This window comes from Lepidothrix coronata, unplaced genomic scaffold, assembly GCF_001604755.1.
Source record: "Lepidothrix coronata isolate B3197 unplaced genomic scaffold, Lepidothrix_coronata-1.0 Scaffold51, whole genome shotgun sequence".
In the NCBI taxonomy this organism is placed as follows: domain Eukaryota; kingdom Metazoa; phylum Chordata; class Aves; order Passeriformes; family Pipridae; genus Lepidothrix; species Lepidothrix coronata.
Window position 1 is genome coordinate 3709384 of NW_016690231.1, and position 22894 is coordinate 3732277.

A 22894-nucleotide genomic window follows, 5' to 3' on the forward strand; every position below is an offset into this window, starting at 1 on the left:
GTCTCTTTGAAGCAGAACTCAAATCTAGAGTTACTCTACTTAGTGATAAGGAGGTTAAAAATAGGTCTATAATGGGAAAGATTAATTTGGTGAAGTGACAAAATTTTAGAATAATAACGTGCTTATTCATAACATAGACAGTGCCATCTCTTCTGTATTCCTTTGTGTACACTAAGTACCCCCTTCTTTTTATCTTGTGTAAATTATGTACTACCTTGCACTGTCAAAAACTGAACTTATCTTTAATAAGCAGTAATTAGTAACTACACGGCAAAGTCCTACTTTTAATGATGTGGTAACAATGCAGGAAAGATTGGACAATAGCATAAGAACAGGTCCTTTTCTCTGCAGTGCCAACTGGAGACAGCCCAGGGAATGTTTTCACTGAATGCAAAGGCCTTAAAAACATCCCTCAGCTCTGAAGATACAGATCTGCCTGGGAAAATGGGGAAAAGGGAACTGCAGAAGTGACAAGGAGAGATTTGTGTGTGTAGCAGGTGAGCTGAGGGTGGAAAGTCAGGTAAAGCAAAGCAAAGCCCAGAGGTTTTATTTAGTTGAGAGAATTTCAGGAAGCTTTAGTCCCTTAAGAAAGCTAAGAGAGGTGGTGCCTCTCAGGGTTTAAAAAAATGAAGGGTACCTCCTGTTTCCATGGGAAGTTTACAAGGTGGATTATACCCATCTGGTTTTGAGAAGATTTGTTAAATTGTTCAGAAGTTTTATGACAATGAAGTATGTCCTGGAAGCAGCGTGGCTTATTTTGAGATCTGTTATAAATGTTGAAAGTGTTCCCAACCTTGAATAAATCACTTCACGTAGTTTTAACTACCTGTCTAGGAATCCTGCAATGAAAAAAATAGACATAATAAATAATTTATTGTGCAGAACAGGAGCAAATGCGTATATTACACCCTTTGATTTCCAAACACACCTTGCTGAGCAAAGCCATGTGATATAACACAGCTTTGCAATATATTGCTCTGTCACCAGTGCCTCAATATAAACTTGTGTGCAGTGAACCTGAGCTCTCCTCGGTGCCCAGTGAAATCAATGGGCAGTTCCAGCAGCAGCAGTGTCAGCTCTGCAAGTCAGTGCTCTCAAGTAAAAACCTTTTTCTCTTCTTCCTCTCCTAGAGCTGATTTTGCAAGGGACAGCTTTTGCATTGCCAGCTCACAGAGTTTTGAAGAAGCTCCCATTTGTGGCAATGGCAACAGCCAAAATTTCTGAAAGGAATTCTAAAGTAAGCCAGAAAGAAGTGAATGGAGTGAGAAGTTCCTTGTTTGTAAATAAAGATCATGTTTTTATTAGGTGAATGCTAAAAGGAAAAGATCAGAAAAGAGAGATAAGTTATGAACATGGCATGGAGAAGGTAATGAGAGTTCTTTAGGGATAAAAGTGAGAGTGAGGCTTGCAAATTTCTGAGCAGGCAAGAACACCCAAAAAATGGTAATTTTTGTGTTTAGGGAAATGGAATTTGGATAATCCCTGAAAAGATACAAGGAATGCATTTTAGAACTTGAGGGTTGGTATAAAACTGAATAAACTTTGTGGGTGCAGGAATTCTGTCTAATCCATGTCCTTCTGTGATCTTACCCACAACAAACTGAGTTGGAGACACACATTTGTGAATGTGAACATTCCTCCTGGGTTCTCACTCTGGAGTGTGTTTTGTGAGACACAGCTGAGACTGGATTTTGAGAAGAACAGTGAGCCTGTAGCATTTTTGAAGAAAATATCATTTCTGGTTTTTGAACACCGGAACACCATAGTCCAGTTTGACTGACTCCACCTTTTTTTTCATTCAAGTGGTGACAGAAGAAGAGACCTGTTGATAACCAACCTCTGTGTTGCTTGGCCTCACCCAAACCTTCTTTGGCACTTGCTTTGCCCAGGATAGCACAGATATTTTTTTCTTTCAGAGGAGCAGTGCAGAATTTTTCTTTTCCTTAGAGCCTTTCTGACCCCCTGCTTTATGTCCCTTTAATAGTAATTTACTTGGTGTGCTGTGGGTTACAGTAAAGTGATCCCAGTTTCTCTATTTCTCTCCCCAAAGTGAGTGATGGTGTTGTTATAGGGACATGGCATATTGAGGATAGCAGAGCTCATTTTCTCCCCTCCTTCTGTTCCCACTGAGGGCAAATTCTCTGCTATGATGCCATCAAAAAAAACAATGTCATGAGCGCAGGGTAAAGAGGTTCCAGGAGCAGAGCCAGCGTGTGTGAGACAACAGGAATGGCACCAGCTCTCAAATACCCACCTGAGGTTGAGAAGTTTTCTTTCTATTACTGTTGGATTGATGAAACTTCATTTCTGATGTTTGGAATACAAAATCCTGATGGGACTTGTGGCGTGTTTGCTTTCAAAGGGACTCCACGGAACATGAAACGAGTAAGAAGAACATTTCCAGTATCTTGCCTGAATTAATTCTGAGCTGACTTATACCCCAATTTCATTCAAATCAGACAGTGCAGATGAGAGCTGGCAATTTGCACAGACACAGTAATTTGGAGAGGGCATGTAGAAGAGCTTTTTGAGTGCATGTCCTCAGTTTCTGAGCGTGGGTAACATCCAGAAAATTCTGAATCCTTAGTTCTTCCTTTTCTCTGTCTCTCTTGTTTGCTCAAGCCCAATTATTCAGAACTAAAGTATACTGTTATATCATGGAATAAATAGGTGCACTTTGCAGCAGTGTTGGGAAATGAATGAACATTTGTAAATATGAATCTACCACACTGCTTTATTATTGTTAGTTTTAGTATCTCTTACAAATAACATTTTGAAGACCCGATTTCCTTTTAACTTTGTAAGAGATGATTAGGAATAATTGAAATAACAAGCTAAAATCTTATTTTAAATTGAATTATGTTACTTTAAATGATATTTTGCTGTAAATTTTTCTTTGGTCTAATGCATTTAGCCATCTTTGGTTTTCACCAGGTAGTGATCTTTTCCTGTATCACCAATATCAGTAGCATTTAGCTTCTGTTTTAATTAATCCATTATTCTGAGCAGAGCACATCTCAAGACAGCACTCTGGCACTGATCAGTCAGTGCATAAACAAATATGATAATGCCTCTGATAGGGAACCTTGCACTGAGTGACCCACTTTCCACATTTCAGTCTAACTTTTCTCTGCTTCAAGGGCAAACTTAATGAACATTTGACATCAGGTAATTCATTGGAGCTGTACATGCCAGAGCTGCTGCCTGGTGCTAATACAGGTAGGGTTTGCTAACAGCCCTGCCTGGTATTTGACTCTCCAGTGCTGTCCATGGCTCTTCTTCCCTTCGGAATGGTTTTCTCAGCCAGGTGGAATGAAAGTTAATTAGTGTACCCCCTACACTGGTGCAGCACATACATATGTTTTGTGATAGCTCTGTCAGAAACAGAGCTTCCTGGAGGGAAGGTCTCCAAATTAGCCTTCAGGAGGGCCTGTCAGATTTATTTCTTTGATTTTTTTCTTTTTGAGTGTGTACTATTTTATTAAATCTCCTCTAGCAGTCACTCCCAGCCTACCCAGAGATATTTTGTTAGCAAAACCTTGGGGCTGATTTATTGCCCCTCGTGCCCTTAACTCTCTGCCTCTGATGGAAATACCCTACTTGGCTCTGTGTCGTGCAGGGAATTGTGCCTTAAATGTCATATCTTGCGTGGTGTGCCCATGACAGCTGCTCTTCCAGCCAATTCCAACACTAGAGCAAGGGACTTTCAAAACAAAGAATGGGAGTTGTCAGGGCTTCTTGCTCAGGAAACAGCCTCTCCAAAGGAATCTACTCACAGACTCCCCATCCCCACGGACTGGGCAAAGAGCAGGATGACACATGTGGTAACTGGTGGATTTAAACTGTCTTTTCCCAAATTAGCCCTGTTATAACAAGTAGCTCTCGATGATGTTTTCAATATTAGCAAATAGGGATTGCTACAACACAGTAGGAGGTTTTTGTCACTGAGATATGGCTGAATTACAAGCTTTGCCATGGATTTTGTGCAATCCTAATGGACTGTAATCCTTGTAATACGACAGGTTTGTGGCTGAGATTACTGAAATATTTACCCCCGGCATCTTTCTTTTTTAATACCTTTGTTTTCTATCTCTCAAGTGAAAGCAATACATCAACAGAAGACTAGAGATAAGAGATTGATGAACTATCAGCAGCCAGCACTAAAGCCCATAAGAAAGGTTGGGTTTTTTTACTGAAATATTACACAGCTTTTTCCATGTTTCCTGACCTTGGGGGTCCCAAGTCTCGGGGATCTTTCTACACATCCCACCACAGCAGAGCTGATAAAGAACAGATTTAAATACTTCCATCAGTTGTCACTCCTCCTCCTCCTCCACAGCCCTTTGGCAGGCCATGGTTGTTTTTGTGGTTGGTTTGCAGCACGTGTGTGTCGTGTCATCACCAGTTTCCTCACAGTAGGACCCGTGATGGCAGGGGCAGTTGTTTAATTAGTCTCTCTCTAAACTGCCTGGAGTTGCAAAGGCAGTTGTTCAAAGGAATGCTCAGTGGTGTGTGACGCATGCAGAGATACCTTTATCGTGGACTTGAAATAGGTCTTCAAAGCAAACTTTCTGTTTAAAGAATCAGCGTGCAAATCGGCTCGTGAAGTGCTAATTTCAACGCAGTTGACTGAGCTGTGGGCTGAATTCTTCGTTGCCATGTTTGTTGATTCATCCTTTACCTCTCTGCAATTTGGGAATAAAACGGTGTGGTTTTCACAATGTGCAGGTTTTATGCAGCTGAAATTCCAGCTACAGCTGGGAAAACATTCTTTATGAAACAGATGTCTGCCCTTTCCCTGTCTAAAGCTCATTAAAACCCCTCAAAACCCCTAAAACAGTCTCAAAGGTGAGAATGGTATGTGTTACTTTGCTTTTCACCAGTTGCCTACAGATATGTGATGGTTCTGGCTGGGGTAAAGTTAATTATCTTTACAGTATGGGCTGTGATTTGGATTTATGCTGGAATGGGGTTGATGATATAGGGATGTTTCAGTTACTGCTGAGCTGAGCTCACACAGGGTCGAGGCCTTTCCTGCTCCTCACCCCACCTGTGAGGAGGCTGCAGGGGCACAAGAAGCTGGGAGGGGACACAGGCAGGACAGCTGTCCCCAAGTGCTGACACAAGGGATATTCCAGACCATATGGTGTCATGGCCAGCATATAAAGTTGGGGGAATGAAAAGGAAGGTGGGGACATTTGGAGTGATGGTGTTTGTCTTCCCAAGTCCTTGTTTCATGTGACAGAGCCCTGCTTTCCTGGGGATGGCTGAACACCTACCTGCCCATTGGAAGTGGGAATGAATTCCTTGTTTTCCTTTGCTTGTGTGCAGCTTCTCCTTTACCTGTTAAACTTTCTTTATCTCAACCCACAAGTTTCTCGCTTTTACTCTTCCAATCCTCTCCCTGATCCCGCTGCTGGGGGAGTGAGCAAATGGCTGTGTGGGGCTGGGTTACACCACAAAAAACCACTAAAAGCCAAGTGGGGATGGGTCAGCTCTGCTTTTGCATTAGAAATCTCCAGGGAGCTGTGTTGTACCAAGGATCTCATGGACAAGGGTACTTTCCTTTCAAATCAGCTTGGCTCCGTTGCCCCGTTTTCATCTGTGGGACTTTTATCCTCAGGCTCAAACAAATATAAACCTGCTGTTAACTTTTGTCTATTGTGTTAGAAAGCTCAACTAGGTTTTGTAGGTTTTTCAATATTGTGAGTTTTAACCCAGTTATCAAAATACCAACAGGTATTGTATTCTGTCAACCTGAATTGCCTGTGATGTGGCAGTGGGTCACAGAGCTGGGCTGGGGCTTCTACAGAGACTCTGATGGGAACAGAACACACTGAATGTCTCAGAGCTGTTGCTATGAGGACAAATTTTCAGCCAAAGACCATGGCTGGGAAAAGGGGCATGGGGGTGCTCACAGAGGCCTCTGCTGCTACTGGCATCTTATTTGGAAAAGTGGGGTTTTTAATGGGTAATGTTCAGTCACATTCAGGTTTTGGTAGCAGATTTTTATCTCTTAAGCATTCTACAGCATCACTGGGAATCTAAACATTAGTGTTCAGTTTGCAGCCTGAGCACACTCTCAGAGTGAGTGTCTTGTTTACCCTCTCTGTTCATGATACAGAGCAGTGTGAAGTGCACAAGTGGGATTCCTTTCCAGTTAAGCTAAACCAGAAGATGTGGTCACCAAACACTCTCCATCAGCTAAAGGAACATCAAAGCACAGAGCTGGGCCAGGACAGCAGCAGGCACAGCCACAGAATCCTCTATAGCACAGACATGGTGTTCTCCCATTGCTCTGCAGGGCTCTCCAAGACTCCTTGCTTTTCTCTGTCTCTCTTGTTTGCTCAAGGCCAATTATTCAGAACTAAAGTATACTGTTATATCATGGAATAAATAGGTGCACTTCACAGCAGCGTTGGGAAATGAGTGAACATTTGTAAATATGAATCTACCACATTGCTTTATTATTGTTAGTTTTAGTATCTCTTGCAAATAACATTTTGAAGACCGGGTTTCCTTTTAACTTTGTAAGAGATGATTAGGAATAATTGAAATAATGAGCTAAAATCTTATTTTAAATCGAATTATGTTACTTTGATATTTTGCTGACTGATATTTTGCAAACCCTGGCACTGAAGGCAGCTCATGGCATGTGTTGAGGGAAAGGAATGAATGGCACCCTCAGTGCTGAGGTCTGTGGGGAGGCTGCTGGGTCTGCTGGAACTTTAACAGGCAGCCTGTGTTGTCTCAGTCTGCCTGGGGGCTGCAACAGAAAGGCTTGAGTTTGGGTGCCAGAGTCTGCAGCAGCCCTGCCTGTGCTGCCATGTGCTCTCTGAGGTCTGATCACAGACCTGAAGGGTGCTGCAGCTCCTGCCTGGTCCCCAGAGCCAGGCTGGGTGGGGACAGTGCGTGGCCCAGCCTTGCTCCAGTGCACATTAGAGAGAGGATTGCTGCACGTGGCTGACATGGAGGATCTGTTTTGAGCACCAGTTTTGACCACAAGTTTATCAAACCTGTCAAGACCCCGTAAACAGGTTTGAGTTTGTGAGTTCGCATCCAGTTGGCAAGAGCACAGGAGTTAATTCATCAGAGGCAACTCTGAGCAAACAGGTGCTGGGGTTTTACTGGGTCTGAGTGATGCCTTAATCCCCAGGCAGATTGTTAAATTCCTCCTTACTACAACCCTACAGGTTTCTCATGCTGAATGGGAGTGTTATGCTGTAAAATCCTGACTGTCTAACAGGAGCACAGGGATTCCTGAAACCACGGCTCACGTTTCTCACAGTTTAAAGAATGAGGGAAAACTCGATGTCTGATAAACTTAGGATTTAAGTTATTTTCCTGGGCTCCTTTTCTGCAACTTTTCTCTCTCCATCGTGGTTTCTTCAGTCTCCGTGTGTTTCATGACTCTCAGCACTTTATCATTTAGCCATTGTGTTGATGTTTCAGTTGCCTGATAAAACAGTTTGTATTTCTAAGTGGATTTTGTCCTACCAGCTGGCAGCCAGGGATATAACCTTTTTCCTTTCATAAATAACTGCCTAGTGGTCACTTCTTGCTGGAGAATTTTAAAAAGTGGCAAATGATTTAGAGCATTAATGTTTTTGACTGATTGCTATTGGGCTTTTGCTGCAGAAGTAAAAAATGTCAGCCCTTGCCACAAGTAAGACTCCTGCATGTCTGCTCACTAAAATTTTTTAAAATCTCTATTTTCAAAAGAGCAGTTTGGTTCCAAAAATTGTGACTCAATTAAACCTGCTGTCTAAGGCTACAGAGTTTTAATATAAAAGAAAAATGCGTGTGCACTATAATTCTTGCTCAGTCCATGTTTTAAGTTCCCATATTCTGTTTTATGGCATCTAACTTTGAGCAGTGATGGAGGACATTGGGGGGTTCTCACACATTTGATTTCCACAGTAGGGTCATTAGAACAATTGTGATGGGAAGTCTCTCATTCCTTCTCATCTTTCTTATATTGAAATGCACAAATAGAATAGAACAATCCAAGGATATGCATGAAGTTCGAGGCTGAGAGGAGATATAATTATTATTTTCTCAGGATTTATATGTGGAGAGGATTACCAGCTGCCTTTGTGTTCCTCCAAAGTAGCTCTGTCTTGGAGAGCAATCAACAGGGAGGTTTTTGTGTAATTCCAAGTTATCTCTGCTTCTGCTTACTTGGATCAGCCAAACCTTTTTCTGTGGCTCTTCCAGTATTAAAATCATAATTGTGGCTGTGCTCTGACATGCACTGGAGTCAACTGCTGCAGCTGGATACACACAACACTGTGTGTACCCTACATTAAGGGCACAGAATAATTTTGAGCAGTGTCATTTTTGTATTAATTGAACTCCCTTCTGCATCAGTGGCTTCACTGAGCTATTAGGCTTTGCCTGCAGCAGAACTCCTTGCTACTATTTAGCAAATGTTGCTTTGGTAGCCACTCGTGCAGATGACAGAGAGATGGTTAAATATGTCAGTACAGAGGTAGAGTGTTCAGCCTGGATTTTATGTATATAACAGAAATCCCTGTTTGAATTGCTTAGTGAATATCTATTTTGTGCCGATAGCAACTCGTCAGAGCAATGCAGGCTTTTTTGTCCATTAAAGAATCTGCACCCTTTATTTATGCACTTACTTTACATTTTCTTTACTGTAGACCTGATTCTCTAAACCTTCAGTAGTGTCATCAGGAATCAGTGGAATTGCTCCCAGGAGTGAGGAAGCGCCTTTATGAAAAAAGGCTTTTCAGGCTCAGGATTTTCACAGCAAAGACCGTTATATGCTGGATTTCTGTGTCTCAGATGCTGTTCTTTGAACATCTGACATACATGTCATTGAATGAAGGGCAAACACAGCACACATGTATATCCATAGGTCTTCTTTAAAATTTTTGGATGAGCTAATGTAATGGTCCAGCTTGCCATAAATTGCTCCTGTGTTACCTCCTAGAGGGAGCTGCACGTAGGCAATGGATGAGAGCATTCCTGTGTAAGAGAACTAAGTATTCACAATTTCTGTGATGTCCAGAAAATGATTTTATCTGCAGCTGTGAGAAGTTGCTAGGGAACAGTGCTAACTCATTTTTGCTGATGGCTCTTCGTTAGCGCTGCCGAGGTAATGTTCCCTTCCGTCTCTCAGTGATTCTGCCATCTCATTTTGCAGCAGGATGGCATCTGGAAATACCTCAGAAGCATCCTGCTTATGAAGTTTGAACATTTTTCACATCACCTCCAGGCCACAGACCCTCTCTGGAGTGCTCTGAGTTTCGAGGTGAAGGTGTGAAAGGGCAGGTTCAGTGCTGAGCACTGGGGCTGCAAGAGCAGAGCCCTCCCTGGGAGGAACATTGGGCTCACAAAGTGTTTGTGGGGTTCAACCTCTCTGGGAGAGGACAGGAACATTCTTGGACATTCTTTTGAGATGTCTGCATTTCTGATATTACTTGATTGCTTGTACATTTTAACCTCAGCCTTGAAGCATGTGCTTTAAGGTGCACACTCTTTTTTTTTTTTATTGAACATCTGACAGCTGGGTGCTGGCTGTTGATCTCCTTGATAAGTCAAAATTCTTGTAGTTCTGATTGCTAGCAGCATCCCTCCCTTCAAATGCTTTTAAAAGGTCATTAGCCAGGTCACAGCTCTGGAGTGGTAACTGCATCCCTCAAAAAGCTGCCTCTTATTGTGTGACTTCAAAACAAAAGGTCCTGTACCAGACACTGATTTGCAGATAAAGCCAAAGAATTAGTCTTTCCCACCCCATTGCTTCTTGGTATGCGAAGAGAATATATAGGTCTATTCCTGCCTCTTCAAGTGTTTGTTTTGGAGGACTTCTAGTGCACAGTTCACCAGCTTTGTCTTCTTTTCTCACTGTGCTCAACGTTCTCAGCCAGTGTAAGTGAACCAGAAGGATTTCTGCACTTGTTGCTTGCCCACTCAGCATAAAAATACATATGTACACGTACTAAAACACACACATAAATGTCCCTACGGCTCTTTAAAAAGGTTTTAAATAACATTTTGTTATTCTATGCTCTTTTTTTACTCCATTTGCACCAGATGATTGGGTAATCTGTCATTGCACTCCTCTTGTGGTCTAGATGGTTCTCTGGGGGTTGCCCACGGCTTCACTCACATGCTCATTTTGATATGGCAACTGTTTCCTACAATGTTTTTCACCTGTGAAATGGGGCAAATGGCACTCTGTTTTCACAGCACAGGGTGCCCAGTGCTGTGCTTTGTTTTTCCTATCCTTTCTTAAATCTAAGTCTAATTTAAAAAAAATTGCTGGTTGCACAGGCTGTGCTCGTAACAGCTTTGCTGATGTTTGGCCAGGGATGAAAGGGATGTGGTGCATTGTTTGCTTTTTTTTTTACAAGCAATTTAGAAAGACTTCAGACCCTACCTAATATTTTTTTGCCATTGTTTTTGAAAGAGTATTTGGAAACAGTCCACGGGGCTCCCAACCTCTTTAAATCAGCAGGCAGCACTATTTATCTTTGTCGTTCATTTCTGTAAGCAAACACCTTCCTTCACACTCCTGAATACATAAATGTCTTGTTTTGTTTGGTGTTGCTGCTCGTTATTGCCCAGTTATCCATTCCTGTGCACCAGCCAGGCTGTTGGTCATGATGCAGCCATGAGGATTTCTGAAAAACCTGTTTCTGACTTTGTGCGTGTTGGGAGCCCCAGGATGATCACTGCTGGGGTCCCAGGGGGGCACAGCGTGCTGCTCTTATCTCATATATCTCTGAAGGTCTCCTTCCTCAGCTCTAATTCAGGGTCTTTCTAGAAAAAAAAATAACAAGGATCCAGTTCTGCTTCCCACTGGGGATTGGGCCCCTCTCATGGCTTGTTTGGGAAGTAAATAGAGGTCAGAGCTACAAGCTCTGTGTTTGTTTCTGCTTTAAATTGATTTGTATGCATCCTTTCCTTTTAGCTCTCCAGAGGCTCGTGTGTTTTACATCTTGCAAACCATGTTTTTGACAAGGACTTTATTTTTGAATATGATCTAAATCCGTGTGTCAGGTGTGCATACATATGCACCTGTGTGCATGCACACAAACTTTAAGCACAACAGGCAATTTTATCCAGTCCATGAGATACATATTACAGAGAGATCTATTTTACTGAACTCCTGGTATGCACGATTCAACTTCTGAAGCCTAAATGGGTCTCGTGCCCTTTCACTAATTAAATTTTGTTATAAATCCACCTGGGCTCTGTTTTTGTAATACCTACATTTGAATGAGGGTGGCTTAGTGTCTGGGTGGAACGGTTTTTCCTCCTGAAATGTTAATTAGATGGAGAATCTGTTATGCTTTGGAAAAGCTGCATTGCAAACCCATAGATAAACAGATTGATTTAATTTTAATCTGCTTTCATGGTGATGCATAATGATAACCGGTTTCTGTCTCGCAGGGCTGAAAACCACAGACCTTAATAAGAGTTTGTGGGTATATCATACAGTTTTAAATAGCTTATGTTGTGCTAGACCGCTCTCTATAAATTATTCTAACTCCATCAGTATCTCAGGGACTCCCGACTCTCTTCTGCTGTGGATTTTCAATCAGTGAAACTATTAGTGTAATCTGAAGAAACTTTGAGGCATCTTCTCTGAAAACAACTGACAACACTGGTTTGTACATCAAGTATTCGATGGGGAGAACAGAACAAAAAAAAAGCCTTGCAGAAGCCAGCTCTGCACACTAAATCACAGCATCCAAATCCTGCCTTTTGTTAGCCGTGCCAAAATTAATAATGGGATTAAAACCAGCCATTCAGGTGGTTAGCATGAAGTGTCTTACTACATGACCTATTTTTTTGTGATATGTCATTGCTGTGGCTCCGAGGAAGGTGCAGTTCTGTTCAGTCAGTTCTAAGACACTTTGCTTAAATGGGCCCTTCTCAAATGCTTCCATTGAAAGGGTTAGGAAGGCTTGTTTCTGAGAGGGGAACAATTTTTGTTTCTAATGGTCTAAATTTCTTCAGGGGTTCATAATAGATAGAGATCCAGGAAGCGTTTTTACACTCGGTTTTCATTCGCTCACCGCAAATAAGCCCCAAGTCCAACAAAAATGGGCTGAGTTCTGCCTGTTTTCTCAATGACAGGCACATTTTATTTTTGACTGATGTTCAAAGAGATGAATCTCTTTCGGGCTCAAATTCTGTCCTGTGTTAGCTCCAGCCATAAAAAGTAATGAAGCTGCAGCCGGAGGCAAAAGAAGAGTGTGGCCTTAAAGTGGATGAGTTTAGCGGCGCCCTAATGTTGTACATAAAATTTGAGATGGAAATGCTGGAAGCACAAATTCCAGCCAGTCCCCCTTGCACTGTGGAATGGTTAATTTGATCTGATCTATCGAGGGCCTCTCAAACAGGTGCAGAGTTTGCCCTAAGTTTGGATTTCTAGGGAGAGTGGAAAGACAAAGGGAGTGGCTATACCTTGAATTAACTCTTGATTTTGCTTTCACTAGGGAACTTGACTCCATGCTTCACCCTCATACTGTTGTTAATTCTGATGTGCTCTCTAACATAATTCCCATTCCAGTGCTATTCATGAGCTTACGAGCTTTTCTAGCATTCACAAAACTGTCCTTCCTATGTTGCCTTTAATTTTAGTACTCCAAAATTTTAAAAAAGGCTGTCCTGAAGTAAAGACAGAAAATTTCTTGCTGTTTTCCATTGCTTCCTGATGTTTTAGTGCATTTTAATACGATTCTTTGAGCACAGAAGCCTCTGAGAGGGGAGGAGGTTCTGTGCAGGCGGTGAAACATCAGGATGTAAATGTCAGACTGAAGTGTTCTGGTATCAAAATGGTCTCATTTAAGCAACGTACAGCAACAGAATGACCTCAGATACTGCAGAGGATGACTGCATTTAATGTTCCCAGAGCATTAACAGTGATCATTCTGCACTCATTTGCCAGCAAGAGACAGTTACCTGGGAATTCTTTGAATAGATCTACAGCTTAGTCATTCCAAAATTGCTATCTAGATTTTAGATCCCATGGTAGCATCTGGTCCCACACTACCTGATTTTTAGGCCTGACATTTAATTCTGATCTTCAGAAAGACCCTGATGAGGTCTGTCAGCTCATGGTTGGCATCTGGAGAATGGCTATTTTTGCTCTTCAAGCCTCTTCCAGGCGAGCACAGGGGAGCTCCAGGAGGGACAGACTGGATGTTTCCACTTCCAGCAGCAGTAATTTGTTATTGAATCAAGAGGTGATGTCAGTGGAAAGAGCCTGTGTGCAGAGCAACCCATGGCATAGCCATCAGCAGAAATGGGCTCTGGGCAACGCTGGCCATTTCCAGGTTAGGACCGTGAATACTTTCAGGGTTTCTTGCAGGGAATGTTTTGCTGCTGACTTAGATCAGCATTTGACTTTCCAGTGAGTAAAAACTGACCTGATTTCTTTGTTTCATGACATGAAAAGCTCTGGTCAGGCCCATTTCTGCTCACATTTTTCTCGTCTTCGGTTTGAAATGGGCTGCTGGGGGAAAAAAGCCTCTCCCACCCTTCTTACTCCTGTCACTGCTGTCCAAAGGAGGTGGACATTAGCAAAGGGAAGGTTGCCATCCTGTATAGCTGAGCACTGCTTTGTTCTTTCTCCACTGCTGGGTTAAGAATAGGCTCTGGGCAGGAAAAAAAAGCACTGAAGATAAACAAAAATAGAACCCCCTTCGAGTTATTCCTGGAACGCTTTGGGCAGATATGGTGACGAGGCAAATTCAGAGCCCACTGCAGTGCCTGTGCAGTGCCTGGAAGCTCTCAGAAACGTCCCCCTCTGCACACGATTTATCTGCCACCTTCTAGTCACCACTGGTGACAAGATGATACCCGGTGGTAGCACCTCTGTTAACAGCCTCCCTTTTCTTCTCATCCCTTTGATGTTGAAAGTATTCCGCTTCCTCGGAAGGAGCATGAAAAGTTCCCGCAGATCTTTGCCCTGAGCGCTTACAGCAATAAAAAAACCTAAATTCAATGTCATGGGTCCAAAGCATCTCTATTTAGAGCTGTTTAAGGGTTGGATTCCCTGTTTGTTTGCGCTTTGTGTTGGGCTGGAGGGGTGTGTGATGTCTGTACGCTGCATGCAGGACATTGTCGGGAGTGAAAAGTGGAAAGGGAAGTCCTGCCTGTGGCAGGGCGTCCGTGGCCCCTCCACACTCCTTGGCTTTGATCTCCTGCACGTCCCGGGGGCGAGGTTGTGTGTGGGATCTCTCCGTCGTCTTTGCCTTTCCCTGCGGTGCTTCAAAGCAGACACTTTGTGACATTGTACCGTGGCACTTGGCAGCACGGGTGCTGTAATGCTGTTATTTTTCACCAGCCAGCTGTTCCACTTTATACAACACTTAAGTAACAATTTCACAGCCATTACCAGCCCGCAGTAATGACATGGGCTGAAAGCTAAGCGCTAACTGGTTGTAAACTGCAAAGACTGGGAGATGCTAAACCAGACACTTTGATAAATGAGAGAGGACATTGCCTGCATTTTAATTGGAGTTGCAGCCTCTTCTATCACTAGAGTAAACATAGTGTTTAGTGGGTCATGAGATAGAATTGGGAATCACTATCTTTATGCACTTAGGTAATGTATTTCCTTGATTTCAGTTGTGATGTATTGATCCTGGGAGTTCCTTCAGCGGTTTTTTTTTCCTTCTCCCTTCCCTTGACTTGTACCCTGTCAGCACTGACATGTTTTCAGGGGTTGTGGACTCCCAAGGGCTTTGTTTGCCACGATTGATTTGGTGCAAGTGGTGAGCTGCTCAGGAGCCTCAGTAACTGATGTGCTGCGCTGTGAGCAGTGATCCAGAGGTAAATAACAGCTTGTAGGAATACCTGTGGAAGTGTTTACTTGGATAGGCTGCTTGTTAGAAAAGAAACAACCCAAGACCAGCCCACGACTGAGATGTTTGCAGCCTTTCTTTCCTCCTCTTTGCGAAGTAGAATCTGACCCAAATTGGGCACAAAATACTCAAACAACTTTACTTGCTGCAGCTCTGCCACAGTGTTTTAAGCAAATGCACAATCTGTTGTACTTAGACTGTTAATTGTGAGCAAATATATGAAAAAGCTTTGTCATACACCTTTTTTGTGTATTGCAGCTGAGAAATCTCAGGCTGAACTGTGGCTGAACTGAGAGGCTGTCTCATGAGCACTCTGGAGAGCAGCTGAGGGGTCGAAGACCCCGTGTGCCCTGTGACAGCCAGGCAATTCAATAAAGCAGATTTGCAAGAAAGTAATTGAGATCTGGCAGCAGTCATAGTCTTTTCACCTCAGGTATCTTCAGTTTTATTTGCTGGCAAAAAACGCACCTTCAGTTATTATTAACCCTGTTTCATCCAGGTCATTCTTCGGTAATTGCAAAATGCTGCTGCCATTGTGGATTGGGTGAATAAAATTCTGCAATTGCCCAACAGTGGAAAACACAGCACTGAGACATACTGGAGGAAAAAACCATTTCCTGGGGTCGAGGAATTGAAGCTTCTGTGCTAATTATAGAAGTATGTTAATCTGGTTCCTCAAAAGGAGTTCCTAACTTCTAATTCTGTAGAGAAACACAATCTTGTGTTACTGTTTTCAGTAAAATTAGGGGGTTGGTGCTTTTCATAGGTGACTAAATTAGACCTTATCTCTTCAAAGAAATCCTGATCCACAGACTGGCAATTACCCCAAGGAGCGTACACAAGAATCTGCATTTGTTTGAAACCTCAGAAATTAGTGCAGGATGGCAGTTTGTCACTGGATAAAGTGAATGCCAAGGATAAACAAACTCAGCTTTTCCTACTGGTTTTGTGTCCCTTTTTCTGGTTTACCTCCTCACCCTGGCATTTAAAGGAATCCAGACAGAAAACAAGGGGCGGTGTCAGTTATGTCTGAATTTGTGCTCTTATTTAATGCTTTTTAAGATAAAAGTGAGACATTTCAATTTTCAGTGTGTAAGTGTTTGCTGAGCTGTACTGAGACCCTGCACAGCTTTTTCAGCTGCAGTACAGCTATTGCCTGTGTGCCAGCTGAGCAAGGCAGGCTGTGCTCTGGGCTAAGGCTGCTTTTTTCTTGATTCCCTACCAGTTTTGTTAATAAAACCTATAAAAGCATAGCTGTTGTAGGGTCAATATAATCTGTTGTTGAAAAGCTGAGGGGCCAGCCTTGCAGCAGAAGCCCCAGACTTTGTGCAATGAAAGCAGCCCCTCTCTCAGCAGTGTCTGGCTGTGAGTGACTCGGGTGCTGTCCTGCCCTAGAGCCAGTTGGCTCCATTGAGGGGTTTCAAATCCATAAACTCAGGTCACCCAAATCCCACACTGATACCTTCTCTTGGCCATCACCAACTACAGCAAACCCTTCCCAGAGCTGGAAGAGGGTGGGGGTGAGTTTCTTAATCACAGCCAGCTTAGCTTGGAAGGATGTCAGCCACCCGCATTTCCCTGTGAAGTGGGAAAAATTTTTCTGTCACTGGTCTTAGCTGACACTCAGAAGTTTTCCTTTCTTTGAGGTGAACAGAAAGGCAGGACCAGATGCTGGTCACCAGGACTAGCCAAAGACATGTGCTGAAAAATGTTTTATCCAGATTGTGTGGCCTTTTTCTGCCTCCTTCTCTTGAGAAGTCAGGAATGTAGTTTAATTTCCACTCTTCTTTGACCATTGATCTCTTGTCCTGAGGGATGTCTGAGGTTTAGCAGCAGTAACTGCACCTGCTTAAAATTCATTTCGTGAAATTAGCATAGAAGAACTTGAACAAAAATTGGCAGCCTTCGTGTATTTATTCTTCCAGGTGTGCTAAAGAAATTACAGCCACTGCTGTTGAGTTAGTGGTAGAAGAAATGAGATATAATCCCTTTTGTTCGAGGCAGTTGAAGGAATTCTTTGGCTTTTTATTCTGAAAACATCTGTGTGGATGTTGTCCTTCAAAACTTCCATTAGTAATTTCATGTGGAGGCAGAGCTGATGCTGCTTGTTTTACTGATATTACCAACTCTGCATGGCAGCAGCTGTTTATACAAAAAAAAAAAATCACATACCTTTTTGGGGTTTTTTTGCCCAGAATTGAGAACTCACCGAAGCACTGAATGGATTTTGAGTATGAGATTTTAAGCAAATATAATTAAACTGTCATTTTCTGACAGCTCACATACAAGGCTGTTTGACCACAATGGGCTTCTCGTAAACATATTCAGAAACCAAAAGTTAACAACTCCAGAAACTCCTAATTCAGTATATTGGCCAACATTATATACCTGTGGACTAATTCAGTACTCCCTTAAGATACATATTTAGGTAAAGAGAGAGGCAGAATTAGGGAATGCAACACCTTCTAAAAAGAATTAGATATTTAAAAGTGTATCTCTCTATATATAGTTCCTCTTCTCCACTTCTGGCTCATAACTTCTGGTTATTATTCTGGTTGTTATTTTTTTAATAATCAAACCCAGAAGAATTATGCTAAGCACATGCTAAGTAGTTCTCAGTAGGAGCCAGTCCACTTGTCATGGGAGCAACAGTTTGCCGTACAGCTTTTCCTGTTGTTCAGCCCATTGTTTATAGGTTAGACAGACCTCCAAAGAAATCACTTGGTTTAGGAAAAATAAAAATATTTCTAGGTGTTTTTAGGTTCAGAGCTGACAGAACAATTAACCTGACAGTATTGAAATGAAGAAATATTTGGGCTCAAAAAGACAATGAAAAGATACGGAATGTCATCGTTGAGTAATCCAGAGAGAGGAGAAAAAGGGTAGATTTTGCTTGTAATATGAGGCCTCGCTAGAGGAGCAACAACCTGACTTCTTTTACAATAAAAATGGTGCTTTATTCTCCAGTACAATAACCTGTAGACAAGAGAGGGCCTCAACACGCTCAGTGGTGCCCACAGTGGGGGTAATGGCAGAGCAGGAGTGAGGAGTGTTCTCCAGAACACATCTACCCTGTGATTTCACCATGAATAAAGCTGTAATTACCATCAGTTCAATCAGATTTCTGTCTTGATATCATTTCTTCAAAATATGGAATTCTTAATGAACTCTCTCATCTCCCTCCCTTGTCCCGCTGTCGAACCCTGATGAGCGGTGGCATTTTCTGTGGGGCAGCAACGAGAGCATTAATGAAGAGAAAAGGAACAGATCAAGCTGACATTTTCCATCTAAACATCTTCTTGTTCTCCTAGGGCAAAGGTGAAGAAAGGTGTGAATGTTTTCAGTGTGAGAGCCAGCAGCCCCTACTTGTGGGACATCAGAGAGAGCATGGATTACACTGGGAAATATGCACCAGCTGTTATTGTTTGCCAGAGGAAATCTGCTGCCTCGGAAAGCAGGTAGGTAATTTCCAGCAGTATTTCTTTTAATAACTGACAGTTGTTTTCCCTTCTCAAAGCATTTTGCCATGATTTTAATAAGTTTTACTGTGGTGGATGATGAAAATGCTTTGGGAAAAGCCGTGGCTGTCTTTATTTTGTACTGCATTGCTCATTCTACCACATATACTCTGAACAGAATGTTACTCGCTGCTAATACTCATATTAAAAGTCAGCAGGAAATACTGTTTTCACAAATTATTTAGAAGAACTTTCATATCTTACAATTTGGTTGTGACTAGTTTGAAAAAAAGAAAAGAGGAAGGAAAAAATTTCCTTTCATAATCATGGCATAAATCACTTTCTCCTTATTATAACTCAGATTCTACACAATTCCTCTGCCAGAGTATCCTGATTTTTTCTCGTCTAAACCGTATATTGTCTCATACCTGACTGAATTTCATTGGTCAAAGAAGCAATGTGTATGTATGCCAAGGTCAGAGCTTCCTGCTGTCTGGCACAATCTGTCAGGCAGATTCTTTAAAATCACAGTTCAAAGCTATTTGAAGCAAGTGTGAATATTTTCATTGACTGAGATGGGCATTGGATCAAAATCAAAGATTATTTCAACGATGAGTTTTCCATCACACTTTATCTTGTTGGGCCCATAGAGTGCATTTGCCTGATTTCTCTTCCTCAGCAGGAAAATATAAAGCAAGCTCATGGGGGAATTGAATCTTGGCAGCTTCCTTCCCCTCACTATTCATCATTCAGTGGCAAGCCTTCAAAATGACCCCTTGTACACAGAAAAATAAATTATTATGCCACTTTTCGTGCAGTGGTTGTGGCTTCTGTGTATTTGCACATGCTGAGTATAAGCATTGCTTATTAAAAGAAATATGAGCTCATATACATATCAGATTTTACTGGGAAGAAAATCAAGTGAAAACAAGGTATGTGTGTAACTCCCCTGTAACTTCTGGTTTGACTTGTTCCACCCAAGTTCCCAGCTGAGATTTTGTGGTTTTCTCACTTTTGATAACTTCCTCACAGTTTGCAAACGAGTGAAAAATATTTGCAATGTATTATTCACTGTGTTGTTTTCATCATTAAATTTAATCTCTTTTGCTATTCATTTTAAGAAGCAAGCTCAGGCATTAGGTGGGGAAAGAGAGCGTGCTCAGTATTTTTGGGGAAGCTCTGTTGATGTTTGATGCCACCAAATGGGTGGATAACAGTTAAATATTGGTGTCTCTTACCAGATGATTTGTTTCCATAGTTCACTTTGAAATTAGACAAACTCTGCCTGCACATTCTTTAATTTCCCCTTAAAAATCAGAGATCCGATCACACGGATGCAAAGGTGGCAATGTTAATTAACTAAAGATTCAATACTCTCGTACTTCTGATAGTTTTACACGGATCAGAAAATAGTGTTAATAAAGCTGACTCACTGTGACAGGTGTAATTTCACGGGTTAAGGAGGCACTTGTGGGGTGACAAACCAAACCCAAACCCCGGAGCCGTTGCCTTGGCGGGGTTGGAAATATCTCCGTCATTTTACTGGGAGAGGTTTTGGCACCGAAGGCTCATCGTAACAGGATTAACATATAAATATTATCACAGCCAGCAGGGTGTTTTAGGAGGAATATTAGCAGCAAATATTGTGAGTCTGTATGAGAATAACTAATTAAGCCCATCTGTCAAATAGGATTTGAAGTTCTCGCGCCTCGCTTATTACGGGCTTGTGATGGTGTTCCAGTTTAACAGTGAAGCAATTGCAAAGTTCTCCCCAGTTCTTCTGATTTCATTCTAGGGCAGTAATAATTTTGTAACACTCTTAAGTGTTGACCCATGAGATTATTAGACGGGTTTACTACCTGTAGCATCTGTACAGCACTTCTGTTCTTCCCTGTGAAGCATCAATCTTCCGTGCCTCTGTCATCAAGCAGGTGACCAAAAAACCAAATAGAAGATGGTGTGATGGGAATTAACCAGTGGCTCAGAAATGTGACTTGGGAAACACTTAAACAGTGATTGAATCAGGGAGGTGCATCCTGGTATGTGCCATCCTTTACTTATTTCCTTCACAAGTTGGCTGATCTTTCTTTTTCTTAACCTGTAATGAGGTGAATGGAATGGAATGGAATGGAATGGAATGGAATGGAATAGAATGGAATAGAATAGAATAGAATAGAATAGTGAGATTAAGGAGTTCTGCATTTTCAGAATATTTTCTTGGATTGGTGCTGTTTCTCACTGTACCTGGGATGGAGCATCTTGCTGTGCTGGTGATGATTGAAAAGAAGAATAGTCAAAAGTGGAAGATGTGGATTCTTGACTGTTCTTCCTCTGTGTTTGCTGTTGGACTGGAAACATGCCAGGTGGGATGGGCTTGGATAATTGTTGAGGTGGCTAAAGATAAAGATTTATTGGATTTTCCTCATTTGCAAAACATGATTGATAGTGCTTTCCTCTGTCCATAGCTGCTGTGGAGGCATTAAGCAAGATGTTCTGATGTGATACTAATGGGTGTCATGATCCTCTTAAAATATTTTATTCGTGTTTATAGTTTTGGGCCTAAATGTTGATTATTCCATTACATTGCTGTTCTCTGTGCTTATGGCAGGAATGAGGCTGTTGATTCAACCAAGTGAAAAATAATTATAGACAAAGCTTGGCTATCTCTGAGTAGAACCTTAATGTCTGGATATGATCATTTGCTGCCTTATCTCCAAATAATTTTATCATGGATGAGCTTTGCTTGGTAATTTCCTTTTCCCTTTGTTTTTTTTCTGGAAATGTAGCAAGGATAGCGTTTGTTTTGATGCTTTTCCTCTTGCACTTTTGGGTTACAGCTCTGTAGCATTGAAGGCATTCCTGATTTAAGCTGCCTGAAACCTGATGCTGCTATTAGAGAACCTTATTTTCAGTTTGAACTACAAGTGACTGAATCAGTCTGTGATAATATTGACACAGTGAGAGACAATAACAGTATTTTCTGGGCTGTATCCTTCGTTTGTTCCTGCGTATCTCATTTATTCATGATACTGTGTTTCACTGCTGAATTTTCTTAACACTTTTATAATAGAAGAAATTAACTTGATATTAGATAATAACAGGAAACAGAAAATGTATGGCAACATTGCCTTTGATTTTCCTACACAACATCTTCTTTCTATTACATTCATGCCATTAGCCTTAGTGCCCTGTATTTCTCCTTTTCAAATGTAGTTATTTAATATTTAGTTTTCATGTTGTAACAGCAGTGAGCTATTGCCTCATTCTCTTACTTGTTGCATCTGCCAGTACATTTGATAGACTCTCAAGAGTGTTGTAGTGCTAAAACACTTCTGAAGCCAACAAGAGCCACACATTTAACATAAATAACAGCCTAATAGCCACAATAATTACATTATGTCTCTTGCTGGTGTTCATCAAAATGCCTCATAAAAATAGTTTAATGTTTTAGATTGCCATGATTTTTTTTTTTCCTTGCTATCCATGTGCTCCCATGACTTTCTCAACAAGAGGTATTTTAGTGCTTGGAAAGAAAAATTTCTGCTCAATCAGAGAAAAAAACCCCACGATGTAGTAAAAGTAATTCCGAGGTGTTTTGTCACATCACATCATGTGGGAGTCACATGAGCTTCAGTTTATTGTGATGAAATAAAAGCAAGAAAAAGACTGCAGAAATCATGTATACTTTCAGATGGGGCATATTAAAGGGGGATATCTGAAAAGCTGGACACTCAGAGTGGGTGAAGGGTTGGGTTAGGTTGTATCTTTGGGTATTATGATGGCAACCCAAGAAATTCATTGATTACGTGAATTCTGAGCAAAAAAGGTTTCTCCTGTTCATTTTTTGATGATAAATTTTATTACTGGGGGAACAGGAGGGAGGGGAGAAGGGAGATACCTCTTATGTGGTTTCAAAATTGCTTTCTAGGAATAATTATTCAGCCCTAAAAAATTTGCTATTCCCTCATCATTGATGCTGATGTAGTACATTAAGATATCTATTATCAAGCAGATATGATATGTTAATTTCTGAAATACCAGAGTTTAATTCCATTTATACTTCTGAGAAATGTGGGTAATGATCAGCTGGAAACATGTTTACCCAGGGTAGCTTTAGAATTTCATACAGTGTACAGTGTGGGTTTTTCTTCTTCCTTCTTTCCAGTTATCTGGAAACCTCCAGGCTTCTAAGACTTTATATGTTGTGATGATGTGAAAGTACTGAACATCTCAGAAGTCATGCTTACATTCTACTATTTGAAAGCAATTAGTCGCAAGCTTCTATTTCTTATTTTAAAACTTAAATGTGCCCTCTGAGAGAGAACCCTGTGAGATGTTGAGGCAAAATAAATTCGAATGAACCAAACCTCAGTGCACTATTCTTTTACAGGCTGACCCACTTTTTTCACTTTTTAAACAGAAAACTATTTATTAAGAAATTCGGTCTCTCTCGAAATCATTCCACTCAATGCTAATACACTACAGAAAATGTTTATGGCTATCATCTTGAATCAAATCAAAAGGAAAGAGATGAAATATTAACCAACAGCTATTAGAGAAAGGCATTATTAGCCAACTTTTTCACCTGTT

The 22894-nt window shown here is 41.4% G+C and overlaps 1 protein-coding gene across 2 annotated transcripts in view; it reads left to right on the forward strand.

Moving 5' to 3' along the window:
- LOC108497631 (transmembrane protein 132D-like) overlaps nt 1–22894 on the forward strand; it is a 227925-nt gene that overhangs the window by 72171 nt on the left and 132860 nt on the right. For both annotated transcript variants that reach the window (XM_017815382.1, XM_017815384.1), the window contains exon 3: nt 18158–18304. In XM_017815382.1, the coding sequence (XP_017670871.1) occupies nt 18158–18304 (147 nt within the window). The remainder of the gene's footprint in view (nt 1–18157; nt 18305–22894) is intronic.